General features: G+C 41.3%; 1 protein-coding gene across 2 annotated transcripts in view; it reads left to right on the top strand.

Annotated features, from left to right (window-relative positions):
• LOC110493814 (spectrin beta chain, non-erythrocytic 1) overlaps positions 1-16,837 on the top strand; it is an 87,524-nt gene extending 70,687 nt beyond the window's left edge. For both annotated transcript variants that reach the window (XM_021568314.2, XM_036949796.1), the window contains 14 exons: positions 1,004-1,282; positions 1,385-1,515; positions 1,868-2,072; positions 2,408-2,782; positions 4,840-5,084; positions 5,263-5,401; positions 5,992-6,076; positions 10,665-10,861; positions 11,427-11,527; positions 13,708-13,762; positions 14,298-14,512; positions 14,674-14,847; positions 15,102-15,144; positions 15,440-16,837. In XM_021568314.2, coding sequence (XP_021423989.2) covers positions 1,004-1,282; positions 1,385-1,515; positions 1,868-2,072; positions 2,408-2,782; positions 4,840-5,084; positions 5,263-5,401; positions 5,992-6,076; positions 10,665-10,861; positions 11,427-11,527; positions 13,708-13,762; positions 14,298-14,512; positions 14,674-14,847; positions 15,102-15,144; positions 15,440-15,658 — 2,463 coding nt within the window. In that variant the 3' untranslated portion in view covers positions 15,659-16,837. The remainder of the gene's footprint in view (positions 1-1,003; positions 1,283-1,384; positions 1,516-1,867; positions 2,073-2,407; positions 2,783-4,839; positions 5,085-5,262; positions 5,402-5,991; positions 6,077-10,664; positions 10,862-11,426; positions 11,528-13,707; positions 13,763-14,297; positions 14,513-14,673; positions 14,848-15,101; positions 15,145-15,439) is intronic.
• The last annotated feature ends 3,398 nt before the right edge of the window (positions 16,838-20,235 follow it).

Raw genomic sequence — 20,235 nt, 5'->3', positions numbered from 1 at the left:
TAATGATGATTGGAAAAAAGTTGCAAGCTGTACACACATCATCAGTCTCTCATTCATAATTTGACAAGTGTGATAATATTCTCACCAGGCCTTAAATTTCCTGGCGGCATCCCCCTTGTGTGGCCATAATGCCCCCTAAAATATCTATGCCATTTGCGGCCAAAGTGGCAGTTGTGCCCTTGGGCTGAATATAATAGACTAATTATAATTCCCTTCTCTCGGCTGCTGTGCTCCAAAGCACCTCTCACTCACATGGCTCTCTTAGATGTAGCCAATGCCGTCACGTGATCGGGTCCTTCTCACAGGCATTTCAGCTAAGAAGTAGGCTACAAGTGAATGAACACAGACACATCGGGGACACAACTGCGGACTTCCCTCTTCCCTATGCGAGGCGCATATTGAAAATGTCCACATTTAGCCTACTTTTCGTCAGCCAACAAGATGAGTAGACCTAACCAACAACAAAAGCACTAGCCTATGTCAATCTACTATCCCCCATAGTACAAAGGTTAACATATTCTATTGGTCAACTTGTCCTTCTGTGCAATAAATAAATATTCCAAACATACTCTGGGACATTTGTGCGATGCGATAGATCCCAAGCTAATACAACCACTCGCATCAACACAACTTTTAAAAGCAATGAGGCTGATCGTTTAGGTGATAAGTTAGTGCCTGTATAAATCTGTTATCCTATTCCTACCAAGTCATTTAAACAAATGTATTGAATGGTATCATACACAGCAAAGAGTATCACTCTCTTATTGAGTTTTAATTGAGATATAGACTATGACAGATTGGTGTCCTCTCCAAGGGGTGTACACTACAGAAATAGGGCTCCTGACCATTTAGGCAAGGCTTACTTACACTTCATTAAGTAAGTAGTAAGTATCTAAAGTATTGTACTCTTGGCTTTGTGTATCTAGTATTTTAATGAATTGCTGACATTACTTTTATTGCACATTTCCATGGAAATTAATTTTGTACTGTATCCCCTTCTAAGACCTTGCAGAAGGAGATCCAGGGACACCAGCCCCGCTTCGATGACATTTTCGAGCGGAGCGAGAGCCTGCTGATGGAGGACAGCCTTGCCGTGGAGGCCATCCGCCAGCGCCTGGCCGACTTGCAACTGCTGTGGGGCCTGATGATTGAGGAGACGGAGAAGCGTCACGTCCGACTGGAGGAGGCCCACAATGCACAGAAGTACTACTTTGATGCCGCCGAGGCAGAGGCCTGGATGAGCGAGCAGGAGTTGTACATGATGTCTGAGGAGAAGGCCAAGGTACTAGGGTGTTATTGTGTGTGTGTGTGTGTGCCCTGTACTGATATTTATTCTAACATAGAATTCACAAAAGTGCTAAAAACAAGTGTATTTCCCTCTTAGGATGAGCAGAGCTCCGTAGCCATGCTGAAGAAGCACCAGATTGTGGAGCAGTCGGTGGAGGACTACGCTGAGACAGTCCATCAGCTCTCCAAGACCAGCAGAGGCCTGACAGCTGCAGGACATCCAGAGAGGTCAGTGAGAGAGCCTAGAGTGAAGCCATTGAAATATAACTTAATATTGCCGCCCGTCAAGGAACGTTGACCTGAATATGAATGTCCGATCTAGAAAAAGTATTTTGCATGAGTGGAGCATTCAGTAGACCAGAGTGTGGTGTGTATGCATTTTTGTTGTTTCAGCTTAACCCTAACAGACCTGATTTCACTAACGAAAGCCTTGATTTCAGACCATGACTAGTGTATTAGTTTGATCATGGGTGTTAGTGTTGGAACAATAATGTTTTTTTTGCAAAAAAACTAAAAAAGATTAGTCTTGTTAACCCCATCCACTGATCATTGAACTCTTGATTTCTGTTTGTGTGGGCAGTGAGAGGATAGGCATGCGTCAGTCTCAGGTGGACAAGCTCTATGCCGGCATGAAGGACCTGTCTGAGGAGAGGCGGGGCAAACTGGATGAGCGGTTCCGCCTGTTCCAGCTCAACCGCGAGGTTGACGACTTGGAGCAGTGGATTGCCGAGCGGGAGGTGGTGGCCGGATCTCATGAGCTGGGACAGGACTACGAGCATGTCACCGTAAGCAATGCCACCTGACTTCAAACCCTACCCTCTCACTCCTGGTGCTGTCAGGGATGTACCAATAACTGAATGACACATCATCTAAAGTGTAGTTGGGCATCATATCTAAATATATCATATTGATATAGTTGACATGTTTAACATTTTTCAGGTGTTGTGTGCTTTGGTGTGTGACTGCTTTGCAAACGGTCTGTAACGTGGCCATAGACTGATTTCAGTACTGTCCATTTGATACCACCATTACCTTTTAGTAAGTAAGACAGGGCAGTACAAGATATATTTGTGTTAAAGGTCCTCATTCTCCCCCTCTCCATCCATCTATCCATCCACAGATGCTACAGGAGCGCTTCCGGGAGTTTGCGCGCGACACAGGCAATATCGGCCAGGAGCGTGTGGATGCCGTCAACCGCCTGGCCGATGAGCTGATAAATGCGGGCCACGCAGATGCCGCCACGGTGGCCGAGTGGAAAGATGGACTCAACGAGGCCTGGGCTGACCTGCTGGAACTTATAGACACGCGCACGCAGATCCTGGCCGCCTCCTACGAGCTGCACAAGTTCTACCATGACGCCAAGGAGATCCTGAGCCGCATCCTGGACAAACACAAGAAACTTCCAGAGGAGGTGGGACGTGACCAGAACACAGTGGAGACACTGCAGAGGATGCACACCACCTTCGAGCATGACATCCAGGCCCTGGGAACACAGGTCGATACATAGCTAATATCTCCCTGTAGCTCACTGCAACAGATCACTGCACTGAAATCTCATGTTATTATTAGTGGTGGGCACCAATATCGATAATGCAATATGATATTGATATTGATAACTTACACTATTACGTAAAAGAGGACACATGACTGTTCTTGCAGACACAAAACACTCTCACAGGCTCTCAACTTAGCATACAGTGCTTCTGTAAAGTATTCAGACTTTTCCCACGTTTTGCTACGTTACAGCCTTATTCTAAAATGGATTCAATAGTTTTTTTTTCTTCGCCTCATCAATTTACTCACAATACCCCATAATGACAAAGCAAAAACAGGTTTTTAGAAAACGGAAATATGACCCTCTACTCAGTTCTTTGTTGAAGCACCTTTGGCAGCGATTACAGCCTCGAGTTTTCTTGGGTATGACGCTACAAGCATGGCACACCTGTATTTGGGGAGTTTCTCCCATTCTTTCTCTGCAGATCCTCTCAAGCTCTGTCAGGTTGCATGGGGAGCGTCGCTGCACAGCTATTTTCGGGTCTCTCCAGAGATGTTTAGATAAGTCCGGGCTCTGGCTGGGCCACTCAAGGACATTCAGAGACTTGTCCCGAAGTCACTCCTGCATTGTCTTGGCTGTGTGCTTAGGCTCGTTGTCCTGTTGGAAGGTGAATCTTTGCCCCAGTCTGTGGTCCTGAGTGCTCTGGAGCAGATTTTCATCAAGGATTTCTGTACTTTGCTCCGTTCATCGTTCCCTTGATCCTGAATGGTCTCCCAGTCCCTGCCACTGAAAAACATCCCCACAGCATGATGCTGCCACCACCATGCTTCACCATAGTAATGGTGGCAGGTTTCCTCCAGAAGTGATGCTTGGCATTCAGGCCAAAGAGTTCAATCTTGGTTTCATCAGAGTCTTTAGGTGCCTTTTGAAAAACTCCAAGCGGGCTGTCATGTGCCTTTTACTGTGGAGTGGCTTCCGTCTGGCCACTCTACCATAAAGGTTTGATTGGTGGAGTGCTGCAGAGATGGTTATACTTCTGGAAGGTTCTCCCATCTGCACAGAGGAACTCTGGAGCTCTGTCAGAGTGACCATTGGGTTCTTGGTCACCTCCCTGACCAAGTTCCTTCTCCCCCGATTGCTCAGTTTGGCCGGGCGGCCAACTCTAGGAAGTGTCTTGGTGGTTCTAAACGTCTTCCATTTAAGAATGATGGAGGCCACTGTGTTTTTGGGGACCTTCAATGCTACAGACATTTTTTGGTACCCTTCCCCAGATCTGTGCCTCGACACAATCCTGTCTCGGAGCTCTACACACAATTATTTTACGGACAAATCTCATGGCTTGGTTGTTGCTCTGACATATAAGGTTCCACAGTTGACAGTGTATAGACAGTTGTGTGCCTTTCCAAATCATGTTCAATCAATTGAATTTACCACAGGTGTACTCCAATCAAGTTGATCAATGGAAACAATTTTGAGTCTCAATTTTGAGTCTCATAGCAAAGGGTCTGAATACTTATGTAGATAAAGTATTTCAGTTTTTTGTTTTTAATAAGTTTGCAAAAATGTCAAAAAATCTGTTTTTTCTTCGTCATTATGGGGTATTGGGTGTCGACTGATGAGGAAAATGTTTTATTGAATAAATGTTAGAATAAGGCTGTAACGTAACAAAATGTGGAAAAAGTCAAGGGGTCTGAATACTTTCCGAATGAGCTGTAATTAATTGCCTGCTGATGGGTCACCAACTGGCTTCCCATTGTATTCAAACTGGCCCCCAGATGGCAAGCCCAATAGGCAATCAGCAAGCAGTTGTCTGAGATTCACAAAGCAATGGAAATGAACAGAATATGAAACAATCACACAGTTGCAATGTTATTCAGAATCCTGTCTCTGAATTTTTTACCACTATAAATATAGATTTTCCATATCGGTTCACATTGCTAGTAATTATTAACCTGTTAATTACACATAGCCTGTAATTTCATGTAGATACCAGGCACTGGAAGGTAGTGTAATTATAGAATAAAATGCATTAAAGGGACTTGTGCTCGGACCTTCAGGTGAGGCAGCTGCAGGAGGATGCCGTCCGCCTCCAGTCGGCCTATGCCGGCGACAAGGCAGACGACATCCAGCGGAGGGAGAGCGAGGTGCTGGAGGCCTGGAATACCCTGCTGGAGGCCTGCGATGGCCGCAGGGTCCACCTCCTGGACACGGGCGACAAATTCCGCTTCTTCAGCATGGTGCGCGACCTCATGCTGTGGATGGAGGACGTCATCCGTCTCATCGAAGCCCAGGAGAATCCAAGGTAAATTACTCTTGTACTTAGTTAGGTTGGGGTCAGTTCCATTTCAATTCAGTAAACTAAAATTCCTATTCCAATCTTAGGTTCGTATACTAATATCCTGATGTGTGTGTGTGTGTGTGTGTGTGTGTGTGTGTGTGCGCGTGCCTGCGTGCGTGCATGTTTTCCTTTCTCTGCACAGGGACGTGTCCTCGGTGGAGTTGTTGATGAACAACCACCAGGGTATCAAGGCTGAGATCGACGCCCGCAATGACAGCTTCACCGCCTGCATTGAGTTGGGCAAGTCTCTGCTAGCCAGAAAGCACTATGCATCAGAGGAGGTAAGTTCCATAGCCAAACCAATGCTATGCTACTGCAGGTCAGCCCATGAGCCATTTGCGGACCACTGCTCTTTCTCAATTGAAATATGTCCTCATCTCCTTTCTTTCTTTGCACTGGTCTGAATGACCTGACCAGGTGAAAGCCACCCTAATGATGAGCTTTCACCATTTTGTTTTGCCAGCACTTAAATGGTCCATTTGGGGAAATTATTTTGACAGCCCTATGTTACTGGGTCATTCCACTAATTTGGTGCCTTTTGAGATGTGAAAATAATCTTTTGATTTCACCTGGAGAAATGTTGGGGTGAAGTGGGTTAAACTCTTCCTAGAAGTCACAGAGGGTGCACAGATGGATGTAAAAATTCTGAATCTTCTTTATTCACATAAAAATCTTATTTATTAAAAGGGCACTTCAGGCTTTTATAATTCAATATTGGTGCATCATTTCTACTTAAAATATTAAAGGCACTAATTTTGTGGAATGACAATACTGCATTGTAGCCTCTTCAGGTTTTAGTGTATTGCATTGTTTGTATGTGATGATACCCCATGCTAAAATATAAGTATTCACTGCTATGTCCTCTGTTTAGATCAAAGATAAGTTACTACAGCTGATGGACAAGAGGAAAGACATGATTGACAAGTGGGAGGACCGACGGGAGTGGTTAAGACTGAGTAAGGGTTTTTGTTCATACTTTCACACATGCTATTGGATGGAATCTTGTCACTAGTTGGGCATATCCAGTCCCACTGGGCACAAACTGGTTCAATCAACGTTATTTCAACGTAATTTGTCAATGTATTGTGACACGCAATTCATTATATGTATTAACCCTAGATGACTGACAGGGCACTGTTTTGAAGCCCCCGAGCAGCCATCTTGGTATAGAAATCAATTTTTGTATGTCTACATTCATTTTTGACAAGTATATTATAATACAGACACCTTTAATGCTTACTTTAAAAAAGTATTTTGTGAACTGAACACGAAAAAAATATATTTATATAAAAAATACATAAACATATTCCTTAACATTTTGGGGGGGAGGACTAATGGTACTGTCGCCACAACAAAGTCATACTTAAATACATGTACATTTGTCAATTTTATTGAAATAATGTAGACTTACATTCATTCCTATGGAGGCCGACGGCTTCAAAGCCTCACATTGACCTTTTACAAAGAATCACCATTCCAGGGTTTATACACATCATTGCATGAAATCTATGTGTAAAATAGATTGGATTTGCAAAAAGTCTTTAACATAAACTGTTGTTTTGAGGGGGAAATCTAACGTCAATGTGTCTCTATGAAATTGTATGTGCTGGTATTTTGGCCAGGCCTCTCTTGAAAATTAGATTTTAACCAGGTAAAAAAAAAAGTCAAATAAATAATAAAATAAATATGAAAGTATCCAATCTGTAGATACCAAGTAGATCTTCAAATGTTGATACAGTGTATTTGATTACATTGACAACCAAACACAATTCAACATACATTTTTTAATACAGTAATTACCCTGAAGTGAAGGATATCTTACAAACTAATTTAACAGTATTTATTCATTCAACCTTAATGAGTTAAACATCCATGGCTACGTTTTGGGGTTACTGTAACTATAAATGTTTTCTTATGTTTTTATTTTTATTTAACTAGGCAAACCAGTTAAGAACAAATTCTTATTTACAGTGAGGGCCTATACCGGCCAAACCCAGACGACGCTGGGACAATTGTGCGCCACCCTATGGGGACTCCCAATCATGGGCTGATTGTGATACAGTATGGATTCGAACCAGGGTGTCTGTAGTGACGCCTCTAGCACTGAGATGCAGTGCCTTAGACCGCTGCGCCACTCGGGAGCCCCTAATCATAGAAAGCCTGCCTGTTCAAAATTAGCATGCAAAGGTTGCAGGTCTGTGGAGGTCTTCGCTATTGCTATAATAATCTATGCAGAATCTGCAACCACATTGATCACTTGCACCATGTACTTTTAATGCAGTCTCAACAGCAAATCGGTACTTACTTTAGTTTATTTGGTAAATATTTTCTTAACTCTTTCTTGAACTGCACTGTTGGTTAAGTGCTTGTAAGTAAGCATTTCACGGTAAGGTCTATACTTGTTGTATTCAGCGCTTGTGACAAAAGTTTGATTTGATTTGAGTTCTGGTCATTTTGTTGTGCTATTATGTGAAGCACAGAGATCACACATTTAGTCGTACATAAACTAAATATCTGAAATATCTAAATATCTCATTGGAACTTCATTGCGCTTATAAACGGTTGAAAACACAGTGATAACCTATCTAGGTGACAATGAAACCAAAAGTCAGAAATAGTTTTTCCATTGGAATTTGGTTGTGCTTTTAGATGGTTGAAAGCATAGTAATAAGATAACACATTGGGAATTCAACAAACTTTTGGCTTTCTTTCTGAGTGGGTGAATGTAGGTTGTAATCTAATTGATCAACGTCTCAACCAAATATTACCCAATTGTCCACATTAAAATGACTTGGTGTGCTCGGTGCAGTACTGTCTGTAGTATTTAGAATATGATTTTTAGACAGATCCATTGCACTAACGTTGTGAACAATCCTTCATTGTCCCTCTGGAAGACTGTTTCATTATGTTACTATGCATACCTTGGAATGTGATAATGAGAAACTGTCCCTGAAGTGTTGGCCATGCGTAGAGCTGGGTTGTGTTCATTAGGCATCAAACAGAAGAGAGTTGAACATTTATTTTACAAGTTTTTACCTTTACGTGCCCTAATGAAGACAACCTTGGTGCGCTTATGTGTACTTTGATCAATCTGGCCCCCCTCTATTTGCCCCATGTCCTTTGCCAGACTGGTCTCATAGACTAGACATAACATAGTAAACGTAAATCCGTGACACTCAAATTAGTATGATATGGTACGCTTGGTATGGTTACATTCGATATAAGGTTACGTAAGACAATGAAAGGAGTGTGGTTGGTCAAGGTGGATGTGTAGGCATATAACGCGAATGTCTAGCAACGGTTGTGTGTTCGAATTTCATCACAAACAACTTTAGCCAATTAGCAACTTTGCAACTTCTTACTAATTTTTAGCTAACCCTTCCCCTAATCTTAACCCTTTTAGATAACCCTAACCTTAAAACCCTTTAAATCTTAACCTTATTCCTAACCTTATCCCCTAACCCTAACCCCTAGTGCTAGCTAACGTTATAGTTTGCCACCTACCTAACATTAGCCACAACAAATTAGAATTCTTAACATATACAGTGCATTCGGAAAGTATTCAGACCCAGTGACTTTTTCCACATTTTGTTACTTTACAGCCTTATTCTAAAATTGATTAAATTGTTTTTTCCCCCACATCAATCTACAAACAATAACCATAATGACAAAGCAAAAACATTTTTTTTAAATTTTAATTAATAAAAAAAAGAAGGAAAAATCACATTTACATAAGTAGTCAGACCCTTTACTCAGTACTTTGTTGAAGCACCTTTGGCAGCAATTACAGCCTCGGGTCTTATTGGGTATGACGCTACAAGCTTGGCACAGCTGTATTTGGGGAGTTCTTCTCTCCAGATCCTCTCAAGCTCTGTCAGGTTGGATGGGGAGCGACGCTGCACAGCTATTTTCAGGTCTCTCCATAGATGTTTGATCGGGTTCAAGTCCGGGCTCGAGGACATTCGAGGACATTCAGAGACTTGTCCCACTCCTGCATTGTCTTGGCTGTGTGCTTAGGGTCGTTGTCCTGTTGGAAGGTGAACCTGCACCCCAGTCTGAGTGCTCTGGAGCAGGTTTTCATCAAGGATCTTTCCCTCAACCCTGACTAATTTCCCTCCCTGCTGCTGAAAAACATCCCCACAGCATGATCCTGCCACCACCATGCTTCACCGTAGGGATGGTGCCAGGTTGTCTCCAGGCGTGATTCTTGGCATTCAGGCCAAAGAGTTCAATATTGGTTTCATCAGACAAGAGAATCTTGTTTCTCATGGTCTGATAGTCCTTTAGGTGCCTTTTGGCAAACTCAAAGCAGGCTGTCATGTGCCTTTTACTGAGGAGTGGCTTCCATCTGGCCACTCTACCATAAAGGTCTCGATTGGTGGAGTGCTGCAGAGATGGTTGTCCTTCTGTAAGGTTCTCCCATCTCAACAGAGGAACTCTAGAGCTCGGGTTCTTGGTCACCTCCCTGACCAAGGCCCTTCTCTCCCGATTGCTCAGTTTGGCCAGGCAGCCAGTTCTAGGAAGAGTCTTGGTGGTTCCAAATTTCTTTCATGTAAGAATGATGGAGGCCACTGTGGGGACCTTGAGTGCTGCACAATGTATTTGGCACCCTTCCCCAGATCTGTGCCTCGACAGAATCCTGTCTCAGAGCTCTAAGGACAATTCTTTCAACTTCATAGCTTGGTTTTTAATCTGACATGCACTGTCAACTGTGGGATGATATATAGACAAGTGTGTCTTTCCAAATCATGTCCAATCAATTTAATTTATCACAGGTGGAATCCAATCAAGTTGTAGAAACATTTCAAGTGTGCTCTATGGAAACAGGATGCACCTGAGCTCAATTTCAAGTCTCATAGCAAATGGTCTGAATACTTATGTAAATAATGTATTTCTGTTTTTTATTTTTAATACATTTGCAAAAAATTTTAAAAACCTGTTTTTGCTTTGTCATTATGGGGTATTGCGTGTAGATTGATGAGGGAAAAAAGTTATTTTATACATTTTAGAATAAGGCTGTAACGTAACAAAATGTGGAAAAAGTCATGGGTTCTGAATACTTTCCGAATGTACTGTATATGTTTAGCAAATTCGTAATATATTGTACGTTTTGCAAAATCGTAACGTCCTGTAATAATTGCAATTCATAACATAGTGTGTTTTCCTAATTCAGAATATATTGTATGAATTTCAATTCGGAACATATCATACAAAATAGTAATTTGTTTACGAAATGGATGATGGATATCGACATATTAATGTATACCATATCATACTAAATGGAGTGTCTCGGATTTACGTACAGAATAATATGAAATGCTCTGAGACCACATTCGCTCTGCTGATAACTAATGCATGTGGGCTAAAGTGAACAGTGAGTGTTTGTTTGGGGAGGGGGATATTAGTCATGAATGCTCAGGTTACCCGTTCCCACATGCCAGAGGCATAAGTTAGCTACAATATTGGAATGAAGCAATTGCAGTTGGGCCTTCTCTCTTCCAGTTTTCCCTGCTGACTTTCTACTCTTTGTTCTGCATGGTCTAGTTTTGGAAGTTCACCAGTTTGGGAGGGATGCAGGGGTGGCAGAGGCGTGGCTGCTGGGACAGGAACCATACCTATTCGGCCGGGAGTTGGGGCAGAGCGTGGACGAGGTGGAGAAACTGATCAAGAGGCACGAGGCATTCGAGAAGTCGGCCGCCACTTGGGAGGAACGCTTCTCAGCACTGGAGAGGTTGACTACGGTGAGTGTTTTGGCGGGTTGCAATGTTCCTGTCACATGTGTCACAAATCTTTAGGTTAAACTATTCTTACCGAGAGACATTAGTCTTACTCATAGACAGTTAAATTTTCAGTCCTATTCCAGTGAGTATTTGTAATGTTCATAAGGTTTCAATAAGAAAGCTGTTCACTAAACAATGTTATCTTGTGCTCGTCAATTATTTAAGTTCACGTACTAACATTGACACCTAGTGCTAACTGCATGTTAACTGCATGTCAGTACAGTCTTTACCCAGCATTTAATGAAAAATGATGGAGTAATAATCTGGTCCGTTCAAAGAATACAACATAACTGGTAATAATTGCTACAAAGTTTTGCATGTTCCCATGAATCCCAAAAAAACTACAATGTAATCATTAGTTAATTAAATTAGCTGCCATTTTTCACGTCTTTAAATCCCAGGTAAATAGCAAACGTTAGAATTGAAGTGTGGCCCATCACTCTTTGAAGGTGGCATTGCCAGATTAATTTACTCAGATTAAGGTGTTAAAATGTGACTGAGGTTCCGTTGTGTCTTGTTCTTCCAGTTGGAGTTATTGGAAGTGAGAAGACAGCAAGAGGAAGAAGAAAGAATGCGAAAACCCCCTTCGCCAGAGCCTTTACCGGAGCAAGACTCACCACTGCAGATGTAAGTGTAGCAGTTAGGGCTGTTGCGGTGACCATATTCCCGCCACACTGGCGGTCATGATTGCAGTCAAATTCCATGTGAATGTTTAGTCACGGTAATTAGGCTTCTCCAAGCTCTGATGTTGCTTATGGTCATTAGTAGCCTACTTGCTAACTGCCTGTTACTCATCACTCTATTGTCCATATAAGCACTCTGACATTAATGCAAATGTATTCGAAAATCTAATCAAACACTCCATGAGACCTCATGAGCTCATGTTGAGCAACATTTCTATAGGCTATGCAGTTGCGTGAGAAAACAGAGTGATGGCCTCTACTAAAAAGAGCAGGATCCCATCAGCTTTGTAAAGGCTAGTCCTACTATATTTAATTCTCAACATTCTAATATTAAGCACATTGTTTATCTTTACAACAGGAGTGTAGTCTACCTGACTGGCATGAAAATGAACCACGGGAAACGCATCCTCCATTTGCTATTTAAGTGCATAGATTACATGTATCTTTTCCCACTGCCCCTGTTTCGAGACCGGTGCATGATAATGGTCAATTCTAAATAAAAACACATTTCACACATATATTATTTAGTATATGTAAAGACAAGATTAAATCAAGAATAGTCTGATGGGTGACAATATTAGCCTATCACTTGTGAATGATGCCCAGCATAAGACACTGCCTTTTCTTTCTAATCATAGTAACACACCTCATGTAGCCTAGCACATAGGCCTATATGTTTTGATAAGGTTTGTATCACAATTAAAGTAGCCAAATAACTTCTTAAAATTAATTAAATTAATCCGCTTTACAAGGGGTTTTGAGCCTAACTGGCATACATTAACAGCGCATGAGTTGCACGTTTGGGAAAGATAATTTCACCATAAAAATGCACATTTAATAATTAGCTTTTTTTATCATGGTGTTTTCCGCTAATGGAACAATCGTGCTTCTAGCCTACTGCCATGTGCACATTTCTGCGCTCATAATGTGAAGAAATAGCCTAATAGTTTATCAACATTTTAAGCTAAATGTTCTGATCTGTTGAGTCAGCCAAATTGCGGGGGAAAAAATCTAAACATATAGCCCAACGTTTGTAGAACAACTAAAGTTACATTAATAACTCTAAATTAAGCATATAGGAGTACATATTTGTTTGTTAACCTCTTAACACAGCAGGCAGAATGTTCAGAACCGGGAAACTAGAAAACAGGCGCAAGGAACAGGCGTGAGCAGGGAAACAAAACGCTGGTAGGTCCTATGGACAAAGCGAATTGGCAAAAGACAAACAGAACACAGGTATAAATACACAGGGGATAATGGGGAAGTTGGATGACACCGGGGGGGGGGGTGGAGACAAGCACAAAGACAGGTGAAACAGATCAGGGCGTGACAAGTGTAGCCCACAGCCATTTGGCATTGCCAGATCAGGACCTAACATAAGGACATATCAGTGTATGCTATTCTGTTCTTCTGAAATAGACTAATGTTTCTTCATATCATGCTTCTGTCCAAAATAAATAATGGATTTATTGTGAAGGTGTACGCTATATTACATGGATTTATTATACTTTTTCAAATTAAGATGTTCCAAAGATCATCAGTGGCTTGCATCAGTGGCTTGTAGGCTATGTGTGAAAGCCAGGAGATGCTAAATGTGTTTATGTTAATTAACGGTAAATTACCGTGAGACCAACAGTTATTTGCTTGACTATCACCGGCTGACAAAATGTTGTGACCGCCACAGCCCTAGTAGTGGTGTTGGTAAAGAAACAGACAAGGGTGTGTTTCCCAAAGCCATCGTAGCTAATGTAGTATGTTACTTATCTCAAAGACACAGACTCATTCCAATTGTAGAATATCAAAGTGCTTCCTTTTACATATTTCAGTGTTTCCCAAACTCTGTCCTGGGGAACCCAAGGGGTGCACGTTTTGTTTTGTTCCCTAGCGCTACACAGTTGATTTTGAAATAATCAACTCATCATTAAGCTTAGATTATTTGATTCAGCTGTGTAGTGCTAGGGCGAAGAACCAACATATGCACCCAGCAAACAATTGTGACTCTTTCAAGTAAATCAAGTTAGCTATGAAAATCACCACAGGTTGTTGTTAGTTAACTCATGGACACTTACTCACCTTCACTGACTCGCTCCCTGATTATCCCTTTCTACTGTATATTCTCCACAGTGGAGTAGAGAACGGACTGCAGAATGGACTGCCCTCAGACCAGGATTCCCCACAGGTAAGTTACTGCTCCAAAGTTTACCACCAAAAATATGCCAGCTTTTAGGGTCAAAAGACTGACTAGGGCCTAACTTCTCAGAGCTTTACATTGTTCAATCTCACCTAAGGTGCATTGTTTGCATCTGAGGCGTTTCCCAGAAAACATAATTGCATTAAAGCTGAAGAATGAAATATGAATATATTTAAATACCAATATGTTATATTGGGCTCATTTCTGGAGGGGGAAATTATAGTTTAGATGTCAGCATCATTCGAGTCTGCTCTAATGACTTACATGACTTATTACGTTTCTCCGTTCACAGCCGACAAGTAGTCCATGCGCACAGGCTCGTTTGGTGTAGACATAAGCGCCTGGCTCAGCTTGTTCCAACACTCCAACAGGTCTTGGGCTCAATCACAGCCCGAGGCAACAAAAGGCCTACTCAGTCAAGATTCTTTGTCCAAATACAATTCAGAAACCAAAATGAGCTATTAGCGTTGCATACTCTAGTTTTCAGGCATAATTGGGGCCTCGCTTTCTCTCTCTCTCTCAGAATGGTGTGGACAGAGTTGAGATCATGAATGGAGTGGCGGAGCAGAACTCAAAGGACCCCAGCCCCATTCCCTCACCCACAGCCAGCCGGCGGGGCAAGGGCAGCCTGTCCTCCACATTGCCGACCCAGAACCAGGATTTGCCTGCAGCTCAGCTGGAGGGCTTCCTGCATCGCAAGCATGAGTGGGAGGGTCACAACAAGAAGGCCTCAAGCAGGTATGGTGAACTGGATCAAAAGAGAAAATCCAAATAGCATTGTTTGGGAGAAGTAATTTAATACAGTTTATTTTTTACATAAAATATATTCTTTTAAAGGAGTTCACTTGTTATACAGTGCATCCCAGGCTTACAATGACTCATTGGGCTCTCTTTTTCAGATCCTGGCATAACGTGTACTGCGTTATCAACAATCAGGAAATGGGCTTCTACAAAGACAACAAGGCTGCTGGTCAAGGCATCCCCTACCACAATGCGATTCCGATCAGTCTAATGGGGGCTGTGTGTGATGTGGCCATGGATTACAAAAAAAAGAAGCATGTCTTCAAACTCAGGTTAAAAATGATAAAAATGAGAGTTGTGTTCAAGTTCCTTCTAACGGAATCACCCCAGAAGTGGATTCTCTTAGCTGCACTTCATTACGCTATCTGCTTCAGTCTAAATCTGATTTCTTAATGTTCTAGTTAATTTTGTTGACTGCCATTTCAGAAATATATATTTTTTTGCAAATGTTGCTATCCAAATCTCTTTTGAATCTCAAATTTATATGTTTAGAAAGTTACCAACATTTTTTATTTTTTTATTTCAGAGTTACGGATGGAAATGAGTATCTCTTCCAAGCCAAAGAAGAAGTAAGTCTGTTTCCTTTGTTTAACATTTTGTGTCATCTGTTAAAGATTGTTTCAGTAGGCCAAAACAAAAGAGTGGGTATACTGTAAAGGCCCTGGTCTTGACTACAAAACCTCATTCCTGGGCTAGTTGTTAAACTGACCTCCACAACCTTGCATGTGCTTGTTCTTCTAGGGTGAGTTTCCCAAAAATTCCCAAGCGAATGATATAGATCATTACAATTGCCATTCTCTTTTTTGAGACAGAGATTTAGCTAAAAAGTGTTTAGGAAACTGACCTTTCAATGACCCCTTACAGGAGGAGATGAGCACATGGATCCAGGCCATTCTGAATGCGGGGACACCTGACAAGGTATCGATTACGCCCAGCAACCAGAGCACTCCGGCGTCAAGCCGAGCCCAGACCCTGCCCGCCACCGTCACCCTCACCAGCGAATCCAGCCCGGGCAAGCGGGAGAAAGACAAGGAGAAGGACAAGGAGAAGCGATTCAGCCTGTTCGGCAAGAAAAAACTATAAAGTTTCTCAGCAATGAAGACTTTCAGTTTTTTTTATTAGTGCAGTATTTTTTTTTCTTTACTTTAAATTTTTTGTTGTCTGCCAAGCCACAATGATACTCCAGCTCAACTACACAACATGCTGTGCCTAACGATCCTTGATTTGGGTAAAACGATTGATGAGACTTGAAATACAAATACAAGTAAAATAAACATTTGTACTTTGTTAGAGTGTCAAGGTGTACGGGGCAGGTTTTATCATGAAATTGATTTGGTAATATCATGAGGACCATTTTTTTTTTTTTAAGTTAATTCTTTACTTGTAAAAATGTGTTTTGTGTGTTTTTGTGCTTTTTCCTTGTCATTGTGTTTTGTTAAAATGGGTCTGAGTATTTAAACGTTTCCTCAATTTTGTGAGGGTGTCTACAAGAGGCAGGCCTACATTTTCTTTTTGCTGTTGGAAAGGGAGACAACATTGCTTCAAACTAATTCCGTTTTGTGACTGCACATACACATATTGAATAAAAAATGTAATGCAACTTTTCAACATAATTTACTATGATTCCTACTTGAGTTTAAATTGAAAACAAACAACCTCGAGAAAATATCAGGCTCCAAAAGGGCATAGTTAGCCAGTATTATCAGTAAGCGCATGCCTTTTTAGGTCAAGAAAAGCCTAATAATACACCTGTAATTGAAATGATTTCCTCATGGAATAGTGTTTTATATATATGATGGACCAGTAATTCTTTTTACATGTTTTTCCTTTTGTCCCTCTTGAGTTGCATCATAATATATGTTTCCAAATAGTTATAGTTGGCTACAGATTATAAAATCAGTATGTATAATAAACACTTTAAGCATTGATGTTAAATGGAAATGTGGAAATTCAGCATTTACTGCAAAAAAAGGTTGCTTGCTTGTTGCTCTAGCACTGCACATTATAATTTTGCTACGTTATCCTGCTAATTGATACATAGCGTGCATTTCTTTGTCACTGTATCTATTGTATTGAGAAAAAAAATCTTACTGCACAATCAGAAATTATGTAATAGGAATGAAATTCTTTGCAATGGCTGGGTCTTTGGGCATATATAGAACATTGACCTGGCTTTCTGATGTATGAAACTGTACCTGTAGTCTTTTTTTTCTCTCTCTCTCTCAAATATGTGCGATGTCATTAAAATGCTATTAAACATTATGGGTCTGTGTGTTATCTATGGTTTTGGAAAAGTGGAGCTTGTCTGCTTGAAAATGTTGAACCTTGCTGTAATCTAATGAGTACTTTAAGTCTACTCTGTCTGCTCTGTGCAATTGATGCAGCCCCTTGTCTTGTAACTTTAACGTTTAAATGCCCTAGTCTATAACTTCAGCACAGAGCACCTTATACACTTGCATGTGCGGTCAGATTTTTGTTAACAGCCCGCAATTGCTAATAACCCATCTGCAACTGCCTTACTACTGTATATGTGATAAAGTGAACATCTGAGGCCCTCACTGCACCCTAAACTGCAAATACAGAAAATGCGCTATTGACGGGGTGCAGGATATTTATTTTCCTGCCTACTTTACAAAGGCCTATGTTTCTTATTATAATCTCTGACATTTTGGTAGGCTATTTGTTTGTCAACTTGTCTAGAATTAGCTAAATGCTGCTTATCTTCTGTCATACAGTGCCTTCAGAAAGTATTCTCACCCTTTGACTTTTCCACAGTTTGTTGTGTTACAAAGTGGGATTAAAAAAATGGTCATTTTTTGTCAACGTCTACACAAAATACTGTAATGTCAAAGTGGAAGAAAAATTCTAACATTTCTTTTTTATTATTATGGAAAATAAAACACTAATATATCTTGATTAGATAAGTATTCAACTTTTTTTTTAAAGATTAATACAAATTAAATAACTAAAATATAGTTGTTGCATAAGTATTCAGCTCTCTGATTCAAAACATGTTAGAATCACCTTTGACAGTGGTTACAGCTGTGAGTCTTTCTGGATAAGTCTCTAAGAACTTTGCACACCTGGATTGTACAATATTTGCCAATTATTCTTTAAAAAATTGTCAAGCTCCGTCAAGTTGGTTGTTGATCATTACCAGACAGTCATTTTCAAGTCTTGCCATATATTTTCAAGACGATTTAAGTCAAAACTGTAACTAGACCACTCTAGTAAGCAACTTGCCTGTGCTTAGCTCTATTACGTTTATTTGTATCCTACAGAAATTCCGTAGTCCTTTCCGATAACAAGCATACCCATAACATGATGTAGCCACCACCATGTTTGAAAATATGACGAGTGGTGCTCTATCTCCTTTTTCTAATATCTCTGGCAACGGCACCATGCCATGCACCCTGGACTGAAGAGCCAGGCAAATTGGAAACATTTTAAATTACTAATTTATTGAGGTAGGAATATCGCAAGAGAAGACATCCTCCCGAGTTATGACATGGGTCAGTATTGAAATCTGACATGTAGAATAAACGTTTTCGCGATCTAAAAGTCGTTTTCCAGTGTAGTGAGAGCAACTTTATCACAGTGCTCTGTCATACCGGACAGATTTCTGCCTGCTTGAACTCCAATAACTCAGCTACAAATGAAAACATGAAATGACCCAGTGAGTCGATAGAACATCACTCAGAGATGCACAAAAACAATGTAACGTTCAAAATGGGTGAAGCGTTCATTTTAAGTGTGTGAATTGAACCATTTTCCTGTCCTGCTAAGCATTCAAAATGCAACAAGTACATTATGAGTAAAAAGTACATTATTTTCTATAGGAATGTAGTGAAGTAAAAGTTGTCAAAAATATGAATAGTTAAGTAAAGTATAGATTCCCCAAAAAACTACTCAAGTAGTTCTTTAAAGTATTTTTACTTAGGGAGTTTACACCACTGCTGCTAACCTTAAGGCAATTTTTTATTTTCATAAATTTCTACGAAAGCATAGCCAATTTTGTCTTTGTGTCTGTGCTATCTAGTGGAAATCCTGTCTACTAGGCTAGCTAGATGTATGAAAAACGATAAAACATATATCGTAACAATGGTGATTGCCTCTATATGGACCTCTGTGCACGGGGGCATTGTCATGCTGAAACAGGAAAGGGCCTTCCCAAAATTGTTGCCACAAAGTTGGATGTCATTGTATGCTTAAGTGTTAAGATTTCCCTTCACTGAAACCAAGGGGCCTAGCCCAAACCACGAAAACAGCCTCAGACCAATATTTCTCCTCTACCAAACTTAACAGTTGGCACTATGCATTTGGGCAGGTAGCGTTCTCCTGGCATCCGCTAAACCCAGATACGTCTGTCGGACTGCCAGATGGTGAAACGTGATTCATCGCTCTAGAGAACGCATTTCCACTGCTCCAGAGTCCAATGGAGGCAAGCTTTACTCCACTCCTGCTGATGCTTGGCCTTGCGCATGGTGATCTTAGGCTTGTGTGCAGCTGCTCGACCACGGAAACCCATTTAATGAGGCTCCCGACAAACAGTTATTTTGCTGATGTTGTTTCCAGAGGCAGTTTGGAACTCGGCAGTGAGTGTTGTTGTTTCACGGGCTACGCACTTCAGCACTCGGCGGTCCCGTTATTGTTGCTCCTAGACGTTTCCACTTCACAATAACCGCACTTACAGTTGACCGGAGCAGCTCTAGCAGGGTAGAAATTTGACATAACTAACTTGTTGGAAAGGTGGCATCCTATGACGATGCCACATTGAAAGTCACTGAGTTCTTCAGGGCCATTCTACTGACAATGTTTGTCAATGGAGATTGCATGACGGGGTATCCACATACTTTTGGATATGCAGTGCATTCGGAAAGTATTCAGACTTCTTGACTTTTTCCAAATTTTGTTACGTTACACACAATACCCCTTAATAACAATTGAAAAAATGGTTTTAACAAATTTAGAAAAAAATGGAAATATTACATTTAAGTACTCAGACCCTTTACTCAGTACTTTGTTGAAGCACGTTTGGCAGCGATTACAGCCTTGAGACTTCCTTGGTATGACGCTACAAGCTTGGCACACCTGTATTTGAGGGATTTCTCCCATTCTTCTCTGCAGATCCCCTTACGCTCTTCAGGTTTCATGGGGAACGTTCGGTGCACAGCTATTTTCAGGTCTCTCCAGAGATATTTGATCAGGTTCATGTCCAGGCCCTGGCTGGGCCACTCAAGGACATTCAGAGACTTGTCCCGAAGCCACTCCTGTGTCTTGGCTGTGCGCTTAGAGTCGTCCGGTTGGAAGGTGAACCTTTGCCCCCAATCTGAGGTCCTGAGAGCTCTGGAGCAGGTTTTCATCAATGATCTTTCTGTACTTGGCTCAGTTCATCTTTACTCCTGTCTACCATAAAGGCTTGATTGGTGGAGTACTGCAGAGATGGTTGTCCTTCTTGAAGGTTCTCCCATCTCAACAGAGGAACTCTAGAGCTCTGTTTGAGTGACCATCGGGTTCTTGGTCACCTCCCTGACCAAGACCATTCTCACCCCGATTGCTCAGTTTGGCCTGGTGGCCAGTTCTAGGAAAATTCTTGGTGGTTCCAAACTTCTTACATTTAAGAATGATGGAGGCCACTGTGTTCTTAGGGACCTTCAATG

The sequence above is a fragment of the Oncorhynchus mykiss genome, chromosome 17, assembly GCF_013265735.2.
Source record: "Oncorhynchus mykiss isolate Arlee chromosome 17, USDA_OmykA_1.1, whole genome shotgun sequence".
Taxonomy (NCBI): Eukaryota; Metazoa; Chordata; class Actinopteri; order Salmoniformes; family Salmonidae; genus Oncorhynchus; species Oncorhynchus mykiss.
Note: the sequence above shows the minus strand (reverse complement) of the source record. Positions and strands in the feature narration are given on the sequence as shown.